Consider the following 22,357-nt stretch of genomic DNA (forward strand, 5'->3'; position numbering starts at 1 on the left):
TCAAATTTGCGTTTCAACTGTTTATTTTTTTTATAATCTCTTGAAACGTACCTTATGGCAGTTTATGGGGGAGGCCTATGTTCAGCAGTGGACAGATAACGGCTGGTATGATGACGACGTTGATGACGAATCTCTTGACTGTACCAGAATATTACGTTAATGCAAAAGAAAGTAAACTCACAATAATAATTGTTTTGCCTTCTGTTGGTACAAAGCAAGTCAGGCGGAATTTTAGAGTACTTTAGTAGACCAAAGCTGTTATAGTAGACTGGGACGTCTAGATGGTTTATGAGTAAAAGAAGAACCTGAACGCAGTTTTTACAAATTTATTATTATGACTGTCGTATTTGTACTATTTTTACAATTCGATAGTGCGAGATCGTTCATAATCACCAAAGTTTACAAATATTCTACTCCAAAACTTGGGATCTCCGTTTAAGTCTAAAGGTTTGTTATTCGGTGGTACCGCTGTGGCGTTCAACCGGTTTAGCTCTTTGAGTAGCCTTTGAAGTACTTCTGGATGTCTGTTGAAAGAAAGAAACCAGGTTATTGTTGGTAGGGAAGTTATTTTCGTCTATTTTTAGTAGTAGTCTGGAAATAAGAACAGCCTCAGCATAGAATAGGCCACCCCTTTCTTTCCCGTGGGTATCGTAAGACCCGACTAAGGGAGGGCGAGGGATGGACAGCAACGTCCCTATTAAAACATCTCTAAAACCTAACTGCGGTTGCCAACCCTCCTGCCAAACGCCGCACCTTATGAAGAAGGCTTATGTCCAGCAGTGGACAGTTAACGGCTGAAATAATAATAACACATGGCGTATCAAAACAAAACATACATCACTTTTAAAGTCATACCTGCAGGAAAACAGCATCCAATTTGGTGTAAAAATTTTTGCGTAACGTCGAAACAAACAAACAACAATTCTAAAAATTTTTGTTTTGGCTTCTAAGAGTACTGTTCTTATTAAGACCTCTCATATAATTTTTTACAGATGTCCACTATTTACAACAGGATTTAATTTTGTTTTTTGCCTTCGAGTTTATAATACACTCTTAATTAAAAGGGGAGATAAGGATTGTTAGTAATGAGATCTAACAATCCCTTACTAGTAATACACCGTAATAGGTCGTCTTCCACGCGGTTGCCCTTGGAAACCATTGTAGTTAATTCACCACAATGGGCTAACTGACCCGTTTCATCTTTACCTATTTCCCCTCGCTGGTGATCCGCCAGCGTTTATCGTTAGCGCAGGCGGGGTTACCATTTCATTATCATCCAATAAAACAATACTCCTGATTGAAACACAATGTCCTATGTATACTATAATTAATACTTCGCAATAGAAATATTTATGAAGGTACTTATTTTAGGATCACGTCGCCGGGTAAGAGTGGGTACCGAGTACTGATTTTTCCATATTACACTGGTATCCTACGACATTAAATATTGTAAATATGATAAAGAAACAATAATAGGCATCATTCATTATCATTATCATCAATTCAGATTATTCATATCGATTTTTGTCATTTCCATTTAAGTCATTTCCATCCATTCAATGTAGTATGTAGGTAGATATTATTTTTGACGATGATATTTTTGCTATTTTTTGGGGGCAGATCTACAGCGCGTTTACTTGTCAAGTATTGGAAACATTTACCCAAGATACTTTAGTACAGGTCTAAAATAATACATAAATTTGAAATTTTAACAGAGTAATATAAAAAAAGTTTTTTTTTTATACTACAGTAGTGGCAAACAAGCGTATAATGAGATAAAGGATCTTACTTATCAGCCAAATTTCTTTGCTCACATGGATCTTCCTCTATATTGAAGAGACATGGCGCTTCCAAGGGCTTGCATTCTATTGGTGAGGCGGGCTCCTTACATTTTACAGTCGCTGCTTCTCTATAACATTAGCATAGGGGATAGACATCCAGCACCAATGCTAGGATTGTAACAATCGATTGACGTACAAATATGTCATAATAGTAGATCTCGTCTTATATGGAGTTTGAAAGCCTATTAGGAGTCACTTCTACTCAGATTGTTTACTCTTATGGCATTGTTTTTAAAACTTGTTTATTTTTTAATTTTATATATATATATATATATATATATATATATATATATATATATATATATATATATATATATATATATGTCTCGCATGAGACGGAATACTGTGACGCAAAGCGCCCTATGACACCAGAAGATTTCTGGACATGTCCGTAGTTGTAGTGGGTAGCATTGAAGGGCAATGCCCTACCTTAAAAGGCCCAATGCTCTACCTTAAAATGAAAGGCTCCAAGAAAATGAGGTGCATTCGCTTTTTCGACTACCAAAAAGTTCTTTTGCCCTACTTTAAACTTAGGTCTAGTTACAGACTTGTTCCCAGTTCAAGTCGGAACAATTGTCGGACTCATGAAGGACACAGATACATATAAAAAGAGAGGGGCGTGAGGACGCAGGCCAAATATAGCCTTGCTTACTATGATTTATTTAATTATTCAAATTTATTTGATCAAATTTTCCTATTATTTTCTCATTGTAATTATTTCTTGTAATTGTTTATATTTATAATAAGTTTACTATTGTAACCTTTTGGAGGAAACAATAAAGAGTATCTATCTATCTATTATTATGGTCTAACTACGGTTGCTAACCCGCTTGCTAAGCGTGGCAACTACTGGCGAAAATCTTCTTAAGAGGAGGCCTTTGTCCAGTAGTGGACAATTTACGTCTGATATGAATGATGAATGAAAATGTCAATAAAACTTACCGCAATTCTTTAATTTTTTCTTTATCCGGCATAAGACCTAATTCTTGTATTGCTCGGCCGGCTAGCCCGTTGTATACGAGCTCGACGTCATAATTGCCTTCCCTACCGTCTGGACCGTACCACGAGTCCCACTTACCGTCGTAATTTGTACCTGAATTATATTACGCAATAATCAATATCTTCTTTTTTATGCTTACTCAGAGTAACAAACAAGCTGACAGTCCAACTGATGGAACAGTACCATGCACATAACATAGTATACTGTTTTGTCCATGAAACCCCCCATGCGTTGCCATTCCTGAGGACTCAGGTGTTATTCCTTCGTGCCCTGTAAATTCATTGCCACATCCCACCCTACAAACCGAAACACAGCCATGCAAACACAACTGCTTCACGGTAAAAATACAAATGGGACAGAGGCATCCAAGCAAACGACTCAAACGACTTTTGTACGAAATCTCCTTCTGGTTTGCGTACGAGGTTTGTCCGGAAAGTACGTATAAAAGTTTTTTAAAAATTTTATTTTACAATTATTCAGGTAAATCAATTTTATCCCCTTCAAAGTACTCCCCCTGTGACATAATGCACTTGTACCAACGCCGTTTCCACTGTTAGAAGGCTACTTGAAAGACCACTGGTGGTAGGTTTCTCAGCTGCCCCGTCGTAGCTTTTTTTATCTCATTTATGTCCCCCAAATGCCGCCCTCGAAGTACCAATTTGGTTTTTGGGAACAAGAAGAAGTCACACGGGGCCAAATCCGGCGAATAGGGGGGGTGTTCGGTCACCGTAATGGAATTTTTACTCAAAAACTCACGGACAACAAGAGAGGTGTGGGCAGGGGCATTGTCGTGGTGAAGAATCCAACGCCCCTCTCGCGCCAATTCTGGACGAACTCGTGCCACACGAGCTTTGAGGCGTCTGAGCACATCGACGTAGAATTTTCCATCAACTGTCTGGCCTGGAGGGACGAATTCTTGATGGACAATCCCCCGAACATCGAAAAAAACAATCAATATTGTCTCGGCCCTCTCTGAATCTTTTTAGCCACTTGTGGACGGTTGGTTCCTTCACAGCATCATCCCCATAAACTGTTCTGAGATCGGCAAAAATTTCACGGCCATTCTTGCCGAGTTTCGAGAGAAACTTGATTACGACGCGCTGCTCTTCAACGGAAGCGGGCTCCATGCCGACGGGGTTTCGTTAAGAGGTAACTTTTGACAAGCCAGTTCGCACCGCACGGCGGTCAGACCAGAACTGAAGCATTGTTAGGGACATAAGGAAGGGGTCCTTTAAACACTTTTATACGAATCCGGACAGACCTCGTATAAGAAGCAGAAGTAAATAATACTTAATTAATGCAATACATTTTGCATCTTCCAGAAAGTTTTTTTTATAGTTAGTTCGTTTTAAAAGAAACATAAATATACATTATATATATAAGTAAATTGTAGGTACATTTACTTTCATTTACCTGTAACAACCTTCCACTGGTCGACAGTAATTGCTCCATTTTTCCAAATATCATCAATATTATGCAACAATGTAGTCCGCTCCGACTTGGAATCTTTAGACAGTGCCTCCCACTGGTCAATGCCATCGATATTTTTAAATACACTGCAAATAAGTACTATTATATATTCTGCGGTAGACAAATGATATATCGAAAAACCATCCAACCAAATTATTAGAATGAAACTACATAAAGCTGTATGAATTGGTGCCTCGATTCACGTATCATAGACATAAAAAAAAAAAAAAAAAACTTAAAAAAGAACCCATCAAAAACAAACAGTAATAGGGGAGAGTCGGATATATTGTACCATTTTTCAGTATCAGCAAAATATCTCGTTTCGCTATTAATTGAGTCAAACTATTTATCCAATGCCAAATTGTTTAGAATCTTGTTTATCATATATCACAAAGTCGACCCCATACTCTTAACCGATTTCTCAAAATATGCGTTTTTGTAAAGGCTTCCGTTTGGAACAATTTACCCGACTAGTCGGTTTAAATGTACCATAGGTGAGGTAAATTGTACCACTAATAGGTAAGGGACATTCAACCATGTTAAATGTTTAATTATTGTATAAAATATTATTAATAGTACACAATATTATTCATGATAATATTTTATTTATTATAAAAAAGTAGTATCAACAAATAAATTACTAAATGAATGAATGTTACTAAGTAACATTTATAACTTAAAAAAAAAAAATTAAACAGAAATATCAAAAACAAAACAAGTTTAAACAATCATCAAACTACCTTAAAATTAAAATACCTTCTTATTTATAAAATTAAATGATTTCTTTTATGAAAACGAAGAAAAAAAAGACAGTTTTAACTTAAAATTTGGTCAATCACTAATTATTTTGTATCAAAGTCTTTGCTCAATTTTACCCTGATTTAATTTAAACAATTGTCACAAATATCTGGATTTGAAGCCCAGTTTTGTTGAAGTAATGACCCTAATAAATAGAACAAATATTTCCCTTATCATCATCGTCGTAGTCGTCTGCCAGCTCTGGAACTACATCCCCAAAAGCTGTCGCAGATTGACGTAGAAGAGATCTTTGTATTTTCTGTTTTTCTAATCTTTTTCTCTGCAATTATATTTTACTTATTTTGTGCTATTCTAAAACTTATTACTTTTTATGGTTTCTTTGACCTGTCGAAAATCTGCTTTCATCGACATTAAATATATTAACAGCTGTTAGGCCATTTACATCAATTATCTTTTCTAGAAGATCATAGAAGCTGTAAACATTTTGTTTATTAAAGCCTTTTACTGTATTTATGAATGTGCTATGCAGGTAAAGGTCTTTAAAAGCGTAAAACCAAGCTTTTCCAGCTATTTTTCTGTTTTTGTTAAATTTGTAAGAAATGTTATGTTTTTCTGTTATATCAAATGCAAATTTTCGGACGTCACTGATAGTTAATTCAAACAATTTTTTTTCTCTGTCAGTCAAAACAGTCTGTTTGACTAGCATATGTTCTAATTCTAAATCGAATGTAGTGGGTCTCGCTTTATGCACAGTTAAACTATAGGGAATCTTATTTTTTGACATGACGTAAAATAGTAGGCTTTAGAACAGAATATCTTGCAGAAATCTGGTTCAAACTAATTTCCTTTTTATATAAAGTCGACAATGCCTTTTCCAAGTCCACTTTATTCCATTTATAATATTTTCTTCGATCACCGTCAATCTAAAAAAACAACTCGTCGGGTAAATTGTACCAGTACAATTTAGATAACTACTAGTAGTACGATTTATAAAACCAAAAGATTTAAATAATATGTATTTATTGCAAAATAATCTCAAAATCTAACGCGTTCATAACTTTATAGTTTGAAAGGTAATTGTAGATATATTCAATAAAAAATACAGCAAAATTATAACTTACCTTTCATCATTGAGTTATATGCTTAGAAACACGCGTCAAAATTTACATCAAACACTAACCAAATCGTATTTTTTTTTTCTTAAATACAATGCAATTGTCAGACGTCATTACAAAACGAAAAGAAGTTGAGGGCACTGTCAGTGCTTAGTTTCGTTTTATCAGAAAAGAAAAATAGTAATGTTTAGTAGGAAATTTTGACATGGTACAAATTATCCGGCAGTACAATATACCCAACTCTCCCCTACTTTGTATATCTGTTTTGGATCTGAACATTTTTGGCGACGTAGTTCTGTTAAAATTGTACGATTAAATTTATTTTCATACATGTAAAATAAAACTAAACAAGGAAATAAATGAACTTTCTGTTTGTTTCATCATATCAGCCTTTAACGGTCCACTGATAAACATAAGCGGTCTCCCTTGGGGGGTTTGCCAGTAGTTGTCACGCTTGGCAAACGGATTGGCAATCGCAGTTAGGCTTTAGATGTTTTAAGAGGGACACTGCTGCCCATCCCTCGTCTATCGCTCGCCATTCTGTTTGTTTAGTTCTATTAAAATCATGCTGCAAATACTAGAACTAAACGAATAAAAAGTTCGTTTTGTTGCCTGCCAAGTGTGGCAACTACTACAAACTACTAAAAAACCCCCCAAGGGGAGGCCTATTTTCAGTAGATTTTTTCTATTTAAAACTATTTAGCAGGTTACTAACTATTTAGCTGGTTAACTATTTAACTATATTACCTGGTGTTCCCTCCCGCTGCACTGTACAGGGTGGGCAGCCAATCAGAAATGTGTAGGAGTTGTGTTGCCACTCGATTCTTGTGCGTCAGCAACGGACTCCATAGAGCACCCGCTCCCCGCAGTCCACCCTCCCATAATGTATTTTTCACCTGTAGTATAAATCAACCCTTGTGAATGTGAATGTGAATGTGAAAAGGACTCCATTTTCCGCGCTTAGCCTCTCATTTGGGCCGTTGTGCATATGAGTCGTGGCTAGTGCAGCCAACCTAGCTCTGCCCAGAAGCGCAGAAGCTTCCTGGGTTCTTCACAGGCCTCACGGAGCGACCTCACCGTTCCGAGGATTTCTAAACGTTGATGGGCCACAGCCTCACATTCCAGGATTACGTGAGCAGCCGTTTCTTCGGCGTCGAAACAGCCTCGACATAGAGGGCTAAATCAACCCTTACATAAGTAAAATAGACGTGTTTGATAATTTTAATATTAATCTGGTAAGTAAACCAGTATTTGATATGAAATACTTTTTACCAGAGGGAGACATTGTACAAAAGTCGTTTGCTTAGGTACCTCTGTCCTATTCGTGTTTCAACTGTGAAGCAGTTGTGTTTGCATGGCTGTGCTTCGGTTTGAAGGGTGGGATATGGCGTGAATTTACAGGGTACAGAGGAATAACACCTGAGTCCTCAGGAATGGCAACGCATGGGGGGTATCATGGGCGAAACAGTATACTCTGTTATGTCCATGGCACTGCTCACGTCTATAGGCGACGGTTACCACTTTCCATCAGTTGGGCCATCAGCTTGTTTGCCATTATAAGTTGTATAAAAAAAGACAATTGAAGCGTATTCCTGTGTGGCCTGGCAAAGAATGGGCCACCTCTCTGGTCTTATCATAGTACGAAAAAAATATAAATAAAAAATTATTACCCCTCTCAATGGGAAGTTAGAAGCTGCGTTACTGTTAAATCCTGCAGCGGCGCCGCCGTTATCTGTACTGAATATGATTATGGAATTCTGCAGTAGACCGTTGGACTGCAGTGAGGATACCACCTCGCCTATTGACTCGTCTAGTTTAGTGAGGACTCCTGCAACGTTCGAAAAAGAAATGTTTTAGAAATTTAAATTCTTTGTGAAGTAATTATTTGTAAATTTAGAGGTAGACTGAATGAAATTCCTCAATGGGTTTTTTTGATGGGTAAAAATGGTGTGGTAACTCCGCCTGCGCTAACGGGATACGCTTGCGGAGCACCAGTGAAGGGTGATAGATGAGAATGAAAACAGGCCAGTTAGCCCATCATGATGAATTCGTCAGGAATTAACCATGATAGTTTCCAGGGAGAACCGCAAGGAGGTCGACATGGTTGGGTATATTGCTAGCAATGGGATTCTCAGTCTCCATTACTAACAATCCCTTTCCCCCCTTCCTCAATGGGTTAAATTCGTCATTGTGTACGAAGAAGATCATTAATTAGACCAGGATGGTTTAAAAAAAATATTGACTTTATTTATACTATTTTATTTATATCACTCATTAACTGTCCGCTGCTGAACATAAGTTTTCCCCATAAGGGGAGTTTTGCCAGTAATTGCCATGCTTGGCAGGCGAGTTGGCAATCGAAGTTTTGTCTTTGGTGGTGTTTTAAGAGAGACTTTGCTGCTCATCCCTCAACCATTAAGTTCTTTTAGTCTCCTTTTACGACACCCATGGGAAAGGATGGGGTGGCTCATTTTAAATCGGGACCATATGGTGGTGTTTATACATGATTCCTCAGAAGTATTCGTTATTTGTATTAAGTACATTTGAAGTTAATTAAGAATAGGTTTTCTCACAAGACAGTCACAAGAGTAGTAAAATGTTTTCTAACGAAAATCCCAATATTATGCCTATGTTAGCATTATCATTTTCCTACCCTTATCCCAATTATTATTTGGGGTCGGCGTAATATGGTTTTATCCATATTACTAAAGGGTTTGGCTTATAGTTTTATGACCGGCCGCCTGCCTAATGTCATCCCTCTTTGGGAATGCATTTGTTGGTGGTTTTCGCCATCTATGTTTTGGAGAAAAAGATTGTGGAAAAAAGAAAGGGAACGTTGGAAATGCGTAAAGTTAGCATCTATAAGAATATCTTCAATATTTCATACCAGCGAACTTTTGCCTCTGCCGGTCCTTGATATACGAGAACTTTTCTATGACGCTCTCTGGCGCTCGTATCGGCTCGTAAGGGTTGCCGCTGTGAACAGCCGAGTGTGCCACCATGAGGAACAGAGGCTGGCTTCGATTGTGGGCCTTTATTATCTGTTCATAGTAAAATCCAAGTGAATATTCTAGTGAAATGTTCTATGCAAGCATATAGCAGCATTATTTTTTACATTGGTGTGCTGTGCTGTTTGCCATATCATTTAGTCGCTTTTTGTGATATAAGTAGACAAAATTAATCATACAAAATACTATCGTTTTGTTCTACATGGGTGATAATGGTATGGTAACCCCGCCTGTGCTAAAGGGATGCGCTGGCGGAGCACTAGTGAAGGGTGATAGATATGAATGAAAACAAGCCAGCTAGCCCATCATGATGAATTCATCAGGAATTAACCATGATAGTTTTCAGGGGGAACCGCGAGGAGGTCGACATGGTTGGGTAAATATACTGATAAATAGAGACTGAGAATCTCATTGCTAGCAATAGCTAGCAATGGGATTCTCAGTCTCCATTACTAACAATCCCTTTCCCCCCGGTGTATACCGTTAGCGTGGATGGGGTTACCACTCCATTATCACCCATTAAAAAAAATACATGAAACGATATGTAATATTATGGTCATTGTCATCTGAGAGTATAGAGGTATCTGATCTATTTATTCAAGTTATTATCAGTATATCGATAATGAATACGTTTTATGTTTGGTACCACGTAACTGGTGTCGACCTCCCCGTGGTCTCTCCTGGAAACCATCGTGCTGAATTCCAAATGTATTCATCACGATGGGCTAACTGACCTGCCTTTTCATCCTCACCTATCATCTATCACTGGTGCCCCGCCAGCGTATACCGTTAGCGCAGGCGGGGTTACCATTCCATTGTCATCCATTAAAAAAAAAAAAAAACCACGTACCTTAGTTGCCTCATCTGTATAAATATCTGTTGCATACACCCCGAATAGGTCATGAGATACCAACGCGTCTGAATCTGTAAGACAAAAAAACATCAGGTTTCACGGTGGAAATATTTGCAGTCGCGATTGTTCAAATATAACGCAATAGTAAACAAAAGCACAGCGAGTTCATTAATCTTCCGTATTTATATAGACATCGAATAAAAAAATAACATAAGTTTTTAAAATAATACCTATAATGCAGTAGAAACGCAGTAGCTCACACGTTCGATTGTATATACCATGTAGGTAGAATCATCCTGCCATCCTATCCTACCATCACAATCATTACTCTTCGAAAAAATTTTTTTTTTTTTTTTTTATACCACTGAGGTGGCAAAGAAGCATACGGCCCATCTGATGGTGAGTGGTTACCGTAGCCTTTGAACCATACCAGGTGTATTAAGTGCGCGTTGTCGACCCTGAAGAAACCTCTTAACCCCCCTTTTGAAGAACCTTTTAAATAGGCTAAGATTAAATTCAAGTCCAGTCTTATTAGTCAAGGTCAGTGAATCAGAGCGAATTAAAAAAAATTTTGGAACCCACTTTAACGAGTTAGATGCAGAACACTAGATCTTAAACCTGGGAACTGAGACATTTAACAGATATTTAAATTTAATAGCTGTTCTTTCTTATGTTATTTTAACCATAACTTAGGCGAGTACATGAAAAATAAATAAACATAAAATAAAAATTGTAACGGGTGAACACGTTATTTATTCGAAAATTATATGTATTACAATATTTAACAACAAAACAGTATTATATCATATCACTAGGACACTCATCGCCTATCTACTCTCTCGTTCGTTAGTCGCGAAATTTCTCGAAGCGCGAGAGGCGCGCTCCTATTGGTCGGTCGACGCGCCTGCGCTGTACGTTTAGATGGGTCTCACGGCGTAGGTATGTACTTACTATGCATGCGTAATATATGCTTTTCGGTGTTACAAAATTTATTTTGCTTTTATGTATTCATTGTCTTTTGCTTTATTATTTCTGCCGTTAACTGTCCACTGCTAGACATAAGCCTTCTCCATAAGGAGAGTTTTACCAGTAATTGCCACACTTGGCAGGTGGGTTGGCAGCCGCAGTCAGGTTTTTAGAGATGTTTAAGAGGGACGCTGCTGTCCATCCTTCGCCTTTCCTTAGTCGCCACTTACGATACCTACGGGAGAGGAAGGGGTGGCCCATTCTATGCCGGGGCACACATGACCAATTTCTCTTGCTTACCTCTTTTAAAATCGAAACCCCAGGATCCACGCTCCACGTTTGTGTGATCATACATGTCTATTTTACCCGTGATGAAGCCAGTGTGGGAATCGAACCTGTAAGATGTTATATTGTCTTTGTAAGCCGGAAGAACTGTGGAGTAGGGGAGCTACGGTAACCACTTACCATCAGGTGGGCTGTATGCTTGTTTGCCACCTCAGTGGTATAAAAAAAATGTTCAGAAGAACCCAATATATAAATATCGGATCGGTATTCATATTTTTTTGTGGTACAATGGAGTGGTGAACCCGCCTGCGCTAACGGTATACGCTGTCAGGTCACCAGTGAGTGATAATAGGTGAGATGGCGATGGATAGAAAAGGCAGATCAGTTTGTCCATCGTGATGAATACACCAAAACTTCAGTACGATAGGTTCTAGTTCACGTGGAGGTAACCTGACAGGCTATATTGCTAGCAATGGGAATGGTAGTTCGCATTACTAACAATCTTTTCCCTCCCCGGGATCCATTTTTTTTATGGGTGTAAATGGTATGGTAACCCCGCCTGCGCTAACGGGATACTCTGGCCGAGCACCAGTGAAGGGTGATAGATGAGAATGAAAACAGGTCAGTTAACCCATCATGATGAATTCATCAGGAATTAACTATGATAGTTTCCAGGAGGAACTGCGAGGAGGTCGACCTGGTTGGGTATATTGCTAGCAATGGGATTCTCAGTCTCCATTACTAAAAATCCCCCCCCCCCCCCCCCCCCCTCCCGGGATCCATATTATCCATGCCTACTGTGATGACGTTATACTACGTCTATGGGAAGAACTAAACTAGTTTTAAGTACCAACTATGGGTTTTGGCATAGTCAATGCCAAAACCTATGAAGAAAACCTAACTCTATGAAGAAAAATAAAAGGAAGTTATTTTATACAAGCGCAAGGCACGTAAGGTAGCACTTGCCGTGAGGTGAGCTGCTTTCTATCTATCTTTCTCGTGAACTAGGCAATCTAATTTAAAACCAATTATTTTATTATTTCAGCCGTTAACTGCCCACTGCTGGACATAAGCTTTCATCAGAAGGGTAGTTTTGCCAGTAGTTGCCACGCTTGGCAGGCGGGTTGGCAACCGCAGTTACCAGAGGGAGATTTTGTGCAAAAGTCGATTGCTTGGGTACCACTGTCCCATTCGTGTTTCAACCGTGAAGCAGTTGTGTTTGCATGGCTGTGTTAGGTTTGAAGGGTGGGATATGTCGTGAATTTACTGGGTACAGAGGAATAACGTCTGAGTCCTCAGGAACGGCAACGCATGGGGGGTATCATGGGCGAGACAGTATACTATGTTATGTCCATGGTACTACTCATGTTTATAGGCGACGATTACCACTTTCCATCAGGTGGGCCGTCAGCTTGTTTGCCATTTTAAGTTGTATAACAAAAAAAAAGATGTTTTAAGAGGGACGCAGCTGCCCATCCCTTGCCAAATTAATATTAAAACCAATATTCAAACAATGATACATACCCTCTATTATACGGCAGGTACTCTTTCTTATAGCTGCCCAAGTGCCATTTACCAATTAAATGCGTCGCGTACCCCAGCTCCTTCAAGTACTGGGGAAGTATTTTCTCTGATAGTGGTAATCCCCTGGGTTCCGCCCCGTAAATGACCCCATGCTGCATTCCTAGAAAATTATGGTGAAAAACTAGTTAGAAATGAGCGAATAAATTGGAAGAAATAGGAAAAGTACTAAATTGTTTTCACTTTATATTATATTTACGCTGTCTGCTGGTAATTAACGCTCCTTTCCATCCAGGGTTTGTTGGAAGAGAACTCTTACAGAGTTAAGCTCGTTTGTTGTACATCTTTATTTAATATATATTATAACAATGCAAATTTTGTGTACAATAAAATATAAATATAAAAGAAAGCGTTTTACTGTTAGCGCTGCTTAATTGGAACGCAGTTAATATACAAGTAATATACTGTTGGACTGTTGATAAAAGCGGTTCGTCATACTCGTGAACGGATACTGCTTGTAGAAACTCTGGTCACTGCAACTGATTTATTCTGTTTCTTAGTATAAAGCTATTGTTTTTGGTCGTATTGTTTAATTGTAAGCTAATACCCTAATTTTTGTGGTACTGCTTGGTACATGGTATACACACAAATTCATGACTTATAAAATTTGACATTTGAAAAACGCAAAAGCTGATTTTAGCCCGTTCTTCTTAATTGAAATTGTATTCCCTATGGAAGACAAAATTATAAAACGACATTGAAAATAGTTAAATAATAATAATAAATAAATAAATCTCTTTATTTTCAGGTATATACCCATAGTTTACAATTACATTATTAATTATACAAACTATTATTCTTTTTAAAAAATACACATTAATTATAAAATACTAATTTAAATTATTTCATTATAAAATCTTTCGTCGTCAGGTATGCAGTGAGGATTACAGTCTCTACAATATGATTACTTGTTGTCATTAATCTTTGATGAAATTTTGCCTTATAATTACGTAAAATAGCAAAAAAATTCATTAACCCTGTTCTCTGCAAACATGCCAGACGCACTACACCGCCATGGCAAGTTGAGCATCACTCGGAATGCGTTATCGTATTGCACACGCAGTGTGTTATAAGCTCTCTTCGTATGACTATACATTTCAATATAAGTTTACTTGAATAAAATGTTTTTTTCTTTCTTTCTTTCTTTCTCATTATTACCATCATTTCAGCCATTATCCGTCTACTGCTGGACACAGGCCTCCCCCATAGACTGCCATAAGGAACGGCCCTCAGTCACCTACATTCATTGACTCCTTGCAATACATTTGAGGTCGAAACTCCTTGCAATACACCTTTCTTCCTCATCGGTTTCATTTGATGTGCAGAAGGAATACCTGTGTGTATAGGATATTTGCCGGTCATGAGCGCTGCCCTGGACGGGGTGCATATTGGCAGCACGTAGTAATTGTGTAGCGCCACTCCGGAGTACGCCAGTGCATCAATGTTCGGCGTCGGTATCTGGTTCGATCCGTGGTAGCCCACATCGTTCCATCCCTTCAACAATAATTTATCTTCAAAGTATTCGTTTTGTAATACTCAGAATGGAAAACAAGCTGATGGTACACGTGGTGGGAAGTGGTAACTACCACCTTTACATGAAGAGTATGGTGTACAAGAATACACTGTCACGACTTGACGACATCTACCAAAATTACTACATCTTAGTAATTTTGGTAGATGTTTTTGGTAGATTTTGGGGTTCTTGTAATGATAATAAATAAATAATAAATTTCAGGATTTTTGTCTGTTTATCTATAGACATCTTGCTATGACCAGATGGAGACTTTGTACAAAAGTCGTTTGCTTGGGCACCTCTGTTCCATTCGTGTTTCTACCGTGAAGCAGTTGTGTTTACATGGCTGTGTTTCGGTTTGAAGGGTGGGATATGGCGTGAATTTACAGGGTATAGAGGAATAACATCTGAGTCCTCAGGAATGGCGACGCATCGGGGGTATCATGGACGAAACAGTATACTCTGTTATATCCATGGTACGTACCACTTTCCATCAGGTGGGCCGTCAGCTTGTTTGCCATTTTAAGTTGTATAAAAAAAACATACCTAACTATGCAAATATATAATATTTAGGTAAGTACTCACGTCATTTGATTAATTAACGGTTGCCATACGACGGTAACTTTGCATAATTGATTATTACAAGTTATAGGCGTAAGTGTTATCAATACAGGTTTCACAAAATTATTATAAGTATTTTTAGGGTTCCACATCAAAACAGTACAAAGGAACCCTTACGGTGCCACTCTGTAGGTACGGCCATCTGTTTATTGTCACATTTATTTAACTCAGGGAGTGAAGGGATTGTTAGTAATGCAGATTAATCAGTCTACTAGACAATCCCATTGCTATCAATATAGCCTGTCAGGTCGACCTCCACGTGGTCCCGCCTGGAAACTATCATGCTGAATTTCTATACATCATGGTGTATTAATCACAATGGACTAACTGATCTGCCTTTTCATTCTCACCTATCATCCATCACTGGTGCTCCGCCAGCGTATACCATTAGGGCAGGCGGAGTTACCATCCATTATCATACATGAATGCTTTAACTCGGTAACTACCTACAGTTGCAGTGGATTTGAAATTTAAAATAGTCTTAAGCATCAATGTATCACACGTATTTTAAAGGAAATGATTAAAATTATATTTTATTTACTTTGTTAATCGGTCCGAAAGTGGTATTAATTTTCTTAGAATGGTCCTAATATTTGTATTAAGGTATCATATAAAGTGGCTTCATCTGACATTTTACAACCGTTTTACAATTATTTACATATCGTGAAGTTTTTGATTTCCCCATCTTTTTCTTGTCGCTGATGTTAGTATGGTGAATAACCGAAAATAATTATAATTTATATCAAAACTAGATAGTTTATAACTAGCACATTTAAAAATTTCAAAAAACAAACTTAATGCGCTCAAAATAAAGTCCCAAAATAAAAAAATCCGAATTTCAATAATTTATATAAAATTTATATTATTATTTTATTTATGTTTAATTTATATTAAATATGAAAGACAATAAACACATATATAGTTAAGATCATTTTATCTATGTACATACATACCTACGGAACCCTCGACGCGTTACTCGTGCCTGACCAATTTTATCCTATTAACATCATAAAGGCGAAAGATTTTGCAATAAATAAGGTTTACTTTCGTTTTAATTCCATATATTTAAATTTCGAATGTTTTAAATTTGTTATCTTTTTTTATTTTTGCAAAGCAAAATTTAAAATTATTATATTGTAATGTAAGTGGTAATATAGGTAATATACGAATAAGGATCGGAGGGAGGGGGGAGAGGAATTGTTAGTAATGAGATTTAACAGCCCCATTGTTGGCAGTACACTCTGTCAGGTCGATCTCCACGCGGATCTCTTTGGAAACCATACTGATTAATTCTTGTTCATTTGGTTACTAGGGGGCAACTGTTCTGTCTTCATCCTCACCTGTCACCCTTCACTGGTGCCCCGCCAGCGTATACAGATAGCGCAGGCGGGGTTATCATTACATTTTCACCTATTAAATAATAAATATACAAGTAGGCACCTACATTCCTGTCTAAAAACATTTATACATATATATATATATATATATATATATCCTTCTTTATCTCAAATAACAAACAGTTTCATTTCATATTTAATATTAGTAACAAAATAAAGATTTGCTGACCGATCTTGTTGATTTTTTTTTTTAAACGAAACGGTTCTCTCTCTTACATTAACATATATAACATATTAACTACATACAGTCTACGTACTTCGTAATCTAACTTCAATCACGTATTTATCTTAAAAAGATTATAAGAAACAATTATGTACCTACTTAGTTAATTTTAAAATATGTATGTAGGTACTATTTATTTGTAATTTTTCATCACCTTAAGTCCCGATATTGAAAAATAATAAATATGTATGTGAAATATGTACTTACCTAAATATAATAAAAACGCTACTTACCAAATCATCAGCAAGGAATAATATTATATTCGGTCTTTGTGCATAATCATCGGCATTACAAGTAACGACAAATAAAATTGAGCACAGGAACAACATGACGCTGCTATGTTTAAAAATATTGTAAGCACTGGGGACCGGTGTCGGTCCAACGGTGAGTCGTGTCTCGTGTAGGTTATCTGTGGCTTATTAGTAGGCAATGAACACGCGCGGTCGTTGGCCAACGACCATATGAGATTAACTATTCAACTTACGAGAATTATGTAGCAGACACATTAATTTGTGTAGCTTAGCAAAGTTTGTATTGGCTATTAATAGATTTACTTACGGTTATGACTTCATTATTTTGAATTGCCCGTTCCATGGAATAGGTAGCTAAATAAGTGGAGAGAAGTAAATACAGGATTTCGAATCGTTAAATACTCGTAGTTTGTTTGTTTGTTGTACCAGAGGGAGACTTTGTCCAAAAGTCGATTGCTTGGGTATCTCTGACCCATTCGTGTTTCAACTGTGAAGCAGTTGTGTTTGCATAGCTGTGTTTCGGTTTGAAGGATGGGATATGGCGTGAATTTACAGGGTACAGAGGAATAACATCTGAGTCCTCAGGAATGGCAACGCATGGGGGTATCATGGGCGAAACAGTATACTCTGTTATGTCCATGGTACTGCTCATGTCTATAGGCGACGGTTACCACTTTCCATCAGGTTGGCCGTCAGCTTGTTTGCCATTTTAAGTTGTATAAAAAAAAAGTTTATCTATCAGCATGATGAAATGTTTTGTAAATAGAAGTTGGTAACTAACTCTCCATGATCTCTTATGAGATTTCCTCATGTTTACATATAGTTATTTTAACTGTTCAAAAGGGTGAGTGTCTCCATTGTTTTTTTTTTATAGGTGATAATGAGATAGTACCCCACCCGCGCTATTGGTATACACCGGCGGGGCACCAGTGAAGGATGATAGGTGAGGATGAAGTAGGTCAGTTAGCCCATCGTAATGAATTCAACAAGAATTGTTCACGATGGTTTCCAGGGGGAATCACGTGGTGGTTGACTTGATATTAATATCTGGCATCATTTTTTGATGGGTGAAAATGGTATGGTAACCCCGCCTGCGCTTACGAGATACGCTGGCGGAGCACCAGTGAAGGGTGATAGATGAGAATGAAAACAGGCTAGTTAGCCCATCATGATAAATTCATCAGGTGGTTGGGTATATTGCTAGCAATGGGATTCTCAGTCTCCATTACTAACAATCCCTTTCCCCCCTAACTCAGATCAGTTAACGCTCCGTTTGTGAATTATATAGGAATTTACTGTCGAAGAAAATGGGATTCTTCAAAAAGGTATATTGATAGCAATGGGGACTAGCCTCTCCATTACTAACAAACCCTTCCTCTCTCGCATCCCAGGTTGACCACTAGACAGTTCTGAGATGGGCACGGAATCAAATATACCTATGATATTTCATGAGCATTACGGCGACACGAGGTAGGTGACAAAGCCACTTTCACATATTAGTATAAATTATTCAAACGGGTATACGTAAATGAACAGAGAAATAAATATATGTATGTAGGTACCTATTACGTGATTCATTCAATGTTGACTTGTAAACATTGTAAGGGGTCACGTCAACTCGACAGCCGGGGACGTAATCGCCCCGTGCTTATTGTTAGTCGAGTTCCATTAAATTTCATTACATACATATACCTCATTGTTGCCTCTTTATATTGCATTTATGTGATGAAGTTTATGTAATTAAGTATTCATTATCTTTTTTTTATGCAACTTAAATAGAATGTCAAACAAGCTGACGGCCCACCTGATGGAAAGTGGCAACCGTCGCCTATAGACACGAGCAGTACCATGGACATAACAGGGTATACTGTTTCGCCCATGATACCTACCATGCGTTGCCATTCCTAAGGACTCAGGTGTTATTCCTATGTACCCTGTAAATTCACTGCCATATCCTATTCTTAAAACCGGGGAAAAGGGATTGTTAGCAATGGTTTTGAGCCCCATTGCTATCAATATGCCCTATTAGGTCGACCTCCACGTGGTTCTCCCTGTATACCATCGTGAACAATTGTTGAATTCGTCACGGTGGGCTAACTGACCTGCTTCATCCTCACCTGTCATCCTTCACTGGTGCCCCGCTGGGTGTATGCCGATAGCGCGGGTGGAGTTACCATTCCATTATAACTCATTAAAAAAAACCTTTAAACCGAAACAACCGCTTCACGGTAGAAACACGAATGGGACAGAGGTGCCCAAGCAAACGACTTTTGTGTACATATTGCCAATCTCTATAACCTGTATCATTCTTTAAAGGGAACAATAGGTTTCATTCATTCATTCATTCATACAAAATCATAATAAAATATAATACAAAATAAAACTAACTCATGTAGTAGAAATAGTTTTTTATTCATGTAAATTACAGTCCATTAACTTGTACCTATTCACACACATATACGCACATACGTTGCGAGAACAAAATGCATCGAATACTATAATATTTAACCTACTGGACCAGCCGTGATGCCACGTCCAAATGACGGGGGTCATGCCTCCTCCACCTTATTACTAATACGTAATATCGTCATAGTCGTAAAATACTGGCGGATCTTTATATGTAATCTTCGTCAGATCCGTCAGTATTCTACGACTGTGACGATATAATGAAAAATAATTGTTACTGATATATGACACATTATATAGAAACATATCATTATGATTTATACCTAAACAGTACTAAGACATTTGTTTTTACAACTGAATAATATTGCAATTAATTTTAAATAGTCCCATAAAAACCGACTACAATTGATTTAAAACTATACTGAATTGATTTTATTGGTCCAATCTGAAAGTACAATATTTTGGAAAAAAAAATTAAATAAATTTACAATTTTTTTTTATACAACTTACAATGGCAAACAAGCTGACGGCCCACCAGATGGAAAGTGGTCACCGTTTTATAGACATGAGCAGTATCATGGACAAACAGAGTATTATGTTTCGCCCATGATGTTTCTGCGCCGCCCATGCGTTGCCATTCCGTGAGGCAAATATTGGAGTTATGAAATATACAAACATAAAAAAAATACAATGACACTAAGAACCTCCACCTTTTTTGAAATCGGTTAAAAAACTATATGCTTTAAGTAATAAAGTACTTATTAAACGAAGCATGACCCTATATACGTAATAGGAATAGAAATAAACCGTATGATCATACAAACATGTATATTATTTATATCTATTTAATATAATTTAAACACTAAACTGAATGGGCCGGTATTTCAAACAATCTGACAACCATACCAATTAGAACAGCTAAGTAAATAAATACAGTTTCACCATCATCATCATAACAATCCCACATCATTCCACTGATGGGCACAGATGTCCCATAATAACCACATTGAACCGATCCTATTCGAGTATACTAGTTACCGTAACGCATATAATGAAATATACAAAATATAATTGCGCCGACTGTACGAAATACCGGCTCTTGTACAGTTGACAAAAAAATATTGGGATACCATGGGAATTTTTATTACAAAGCCTGGATTATGGCAACGTATCGATAATGAGGACTTTACAATTACGTTGGCCCTCGATCCCATAATTTTTTTTTAATATGTGATTCCAAAGAATGCCAACCGTACATATGAACTCCATACATTTAGTTATCTATACAAATCTTTCATCGTCAACATTCGACGAGATTACATTGAAGCATCCGCAAACGATATTAGCGCTCTATCTATAAACAATATGCGAAATGAAAAGCCTTAAACCAAATTGAGATTGCAACGTGAAGCCAAGGGATTTTTCCAAGAGACTACAGCATGGGGCTCTTCAAAAGGGGGGGGGGGGGGGGGGTAAAAAGGTTTCCTCGGGGTCGACAACGCGCGTAATACCCCTGGTATTGCAGGCGTTTGTAGGCTTCGATAACCGTTTACCATCAGATGGGCCGTATGCTTGTTTGCCTCGGTGGTATTTTTTAATACAACTTAGAATGGCAAACAAGCTGACGGCCCACCTGATGTAAAGTAGTAACCGTCGCCCGTAGACATGAGCAGTACCATGGACATAACAGAGTATATTTTTTCGTCCATGATACCCCCCATGCGTTATATGTTGCGTTGCGTTGCGTATAAAAAAAAAAAGCCATAATTAGAAGCTAGATGTGAGGGTGGCAAAAGATAATTTGCTATTATCCATTATATCTATTATTTCTGTCAACTATTTCCATCATGGACCATGTGAGCTGTGACCCTTAATGTGAGGCGAGACGCTGTGATGCAAAACGCTGAGCGCTCCCTGAAGAAGACTTTCGGATGAAGTTGAAACAATTGTCGGAACCACCAACACAAAGGAAATTAATTAATTTCGTTACATATATATATATATATATATATATATATATATATATATATATATATATATATATATATATATATATATATATATATATATATATATATATATATATATATATATATATATATATAATAATAAAACCAATTAGTTTCATTTACAATACTTCTTTTATGTGAGAGGGCGACAACCAAGCATGCAGTTAACCTGATAGTACCGGGGCAGTCGCCAATACATTGCCGGTCTTTGAAAGAGTGTTAAAAAATACATTTACATGCTTCGTGTAGACGAATGTAGTTATTTCTAGTTTTTGCAGTTTTATTCAGTATACAATAGCGAAACTGTATCTACCGATAACTTCAATTGAAATTTGTCTACAGAGCTTGTTTATGAGAAGTGACGTGTAATACGAACGCAGTAAACAGAGGGCCTACCATGAAATGTTTTCCCAAATTTCAGGGCCGAATGAAACACAAATTTCATATTAAAATTACATTTTACATACCGTTTAAAAATATTAAATATGTTCAAATATCGTTGACTTTTTATTAAGCTCCGTTTACTGGACCGATTTCGGTATGAACGAAAATACAAAATTGAGTTCGACAATTCGGAATTTCATGGTACACCCCCTGGGCCTAGATTATCAACACACATACACAGACAGACAAGCTACGTTTACGCATATCTACATATACACATAAGAATCCGCACAATAAAGCTTAAACTGCAATCTCTATTCGGGTTAGTTTTTTTTTTTTTTTTTTTTTTATCAGAACAGCTATAAGATTAAAATTTCAAGACGCAATCAAATATCTTACAACGCTTCAAAATATTTAATCGTACACTTAAAATATAAAAAACAACGCAATTTGTTCACAACATAACAGGACAGAATCTTTGGTGGAACAGAAAAGAAAAACGTTTGATAAGACTTTACCAATAAAAAGTAATAAATATAGAATACAAGTAAGAAAATAACCAAGTATAAATTTAATTATAAAGGAAAAAAAAAATGCAGCAAATTTACGCAGTTTCCTAAGTTCAATCGATAATGGACTTAGATGTGTTGCAGCCAAATTCCTAATTTGCAAATT

The 22,357-nt window shown here is 37.2% G+C and overlaps 1 protein-coding gene across 1 annotated transcript; it reads right to left on the bottom strand.

The window, feature by feature from the left end:
* Window positions 1–312: 312 nt before the first annotated feature.
* LOC113523315 (arylsulfatase B) lies at window positions 313–17,099 on the bottom strand. Its single transcript, XM_026909233.3, has 12 exons — window positions 16,866–17,099; window positions 14,213–14,372; window positions 12,822–12,981; window positions 11,313–11,407; window positions 10,044–10,117; window positions 9,073–9,226; window positions 7,856–8,013; window positions 6,933–7,081; window positions 4,255–4,397; window positions 2,784–2,934; window positions 1,790–1,909; window positions 313–524 (listed from the first exon to the last, which is right to left on the bottom strand). The coding sequence occupies exons 1-12, from the start codon at window positions 16,959–16,961 to the stop codon at window positions 359–361; spliced, it is 1,626 nt and encodes a 541-aa protein (XP_026765034.2). The 5' UTR covers window positions 16,962–17,099; the 3' UTR covers window positions 313–358.
* Between the last annotated feature and the right edge of the window lie 5,258 nt (window positions 17,100–22,357).

Source organism: Galleria mellonella, unplaced genomic scaffold (genome assembly GCF_026898425.1).
Source record: "Galleria mellonella isolate WM207_F2 unplaced genomic scaffold, CSIRO_AGI_GalMel_v1 utg96, whole genome shotgun sequence".
NCBI classification, from domain to species: Eukaryota; Metazoa; Arthropoda; class Insecta; order Lepidoptera; family Pyralidae; genus Galleria; species Galleria mellonella.

Coding starts and splice junctions, on each gene's coding strand:
- LOC113523315 (XM_026909233.3), bottom strand. CDS start 16,961: ATGTTGTTCCTGTGCTCAATTTTATTTGTCGTTACTTGTAATGCCGAT. Junction 11,408..12,821: donor TACCTGCCGTATAATAGAGG/GTATGTATCATT, acceptor AACATCTTACAG/GTTCGATTCCCACACTGGCT. Junction 4,398..6,932: donor GCAGCGGGAGGGAACACCAG/GTAATATAGTTA, acceptor ACTTATTTGCAG/TGTATTTAAAAATATCGATG.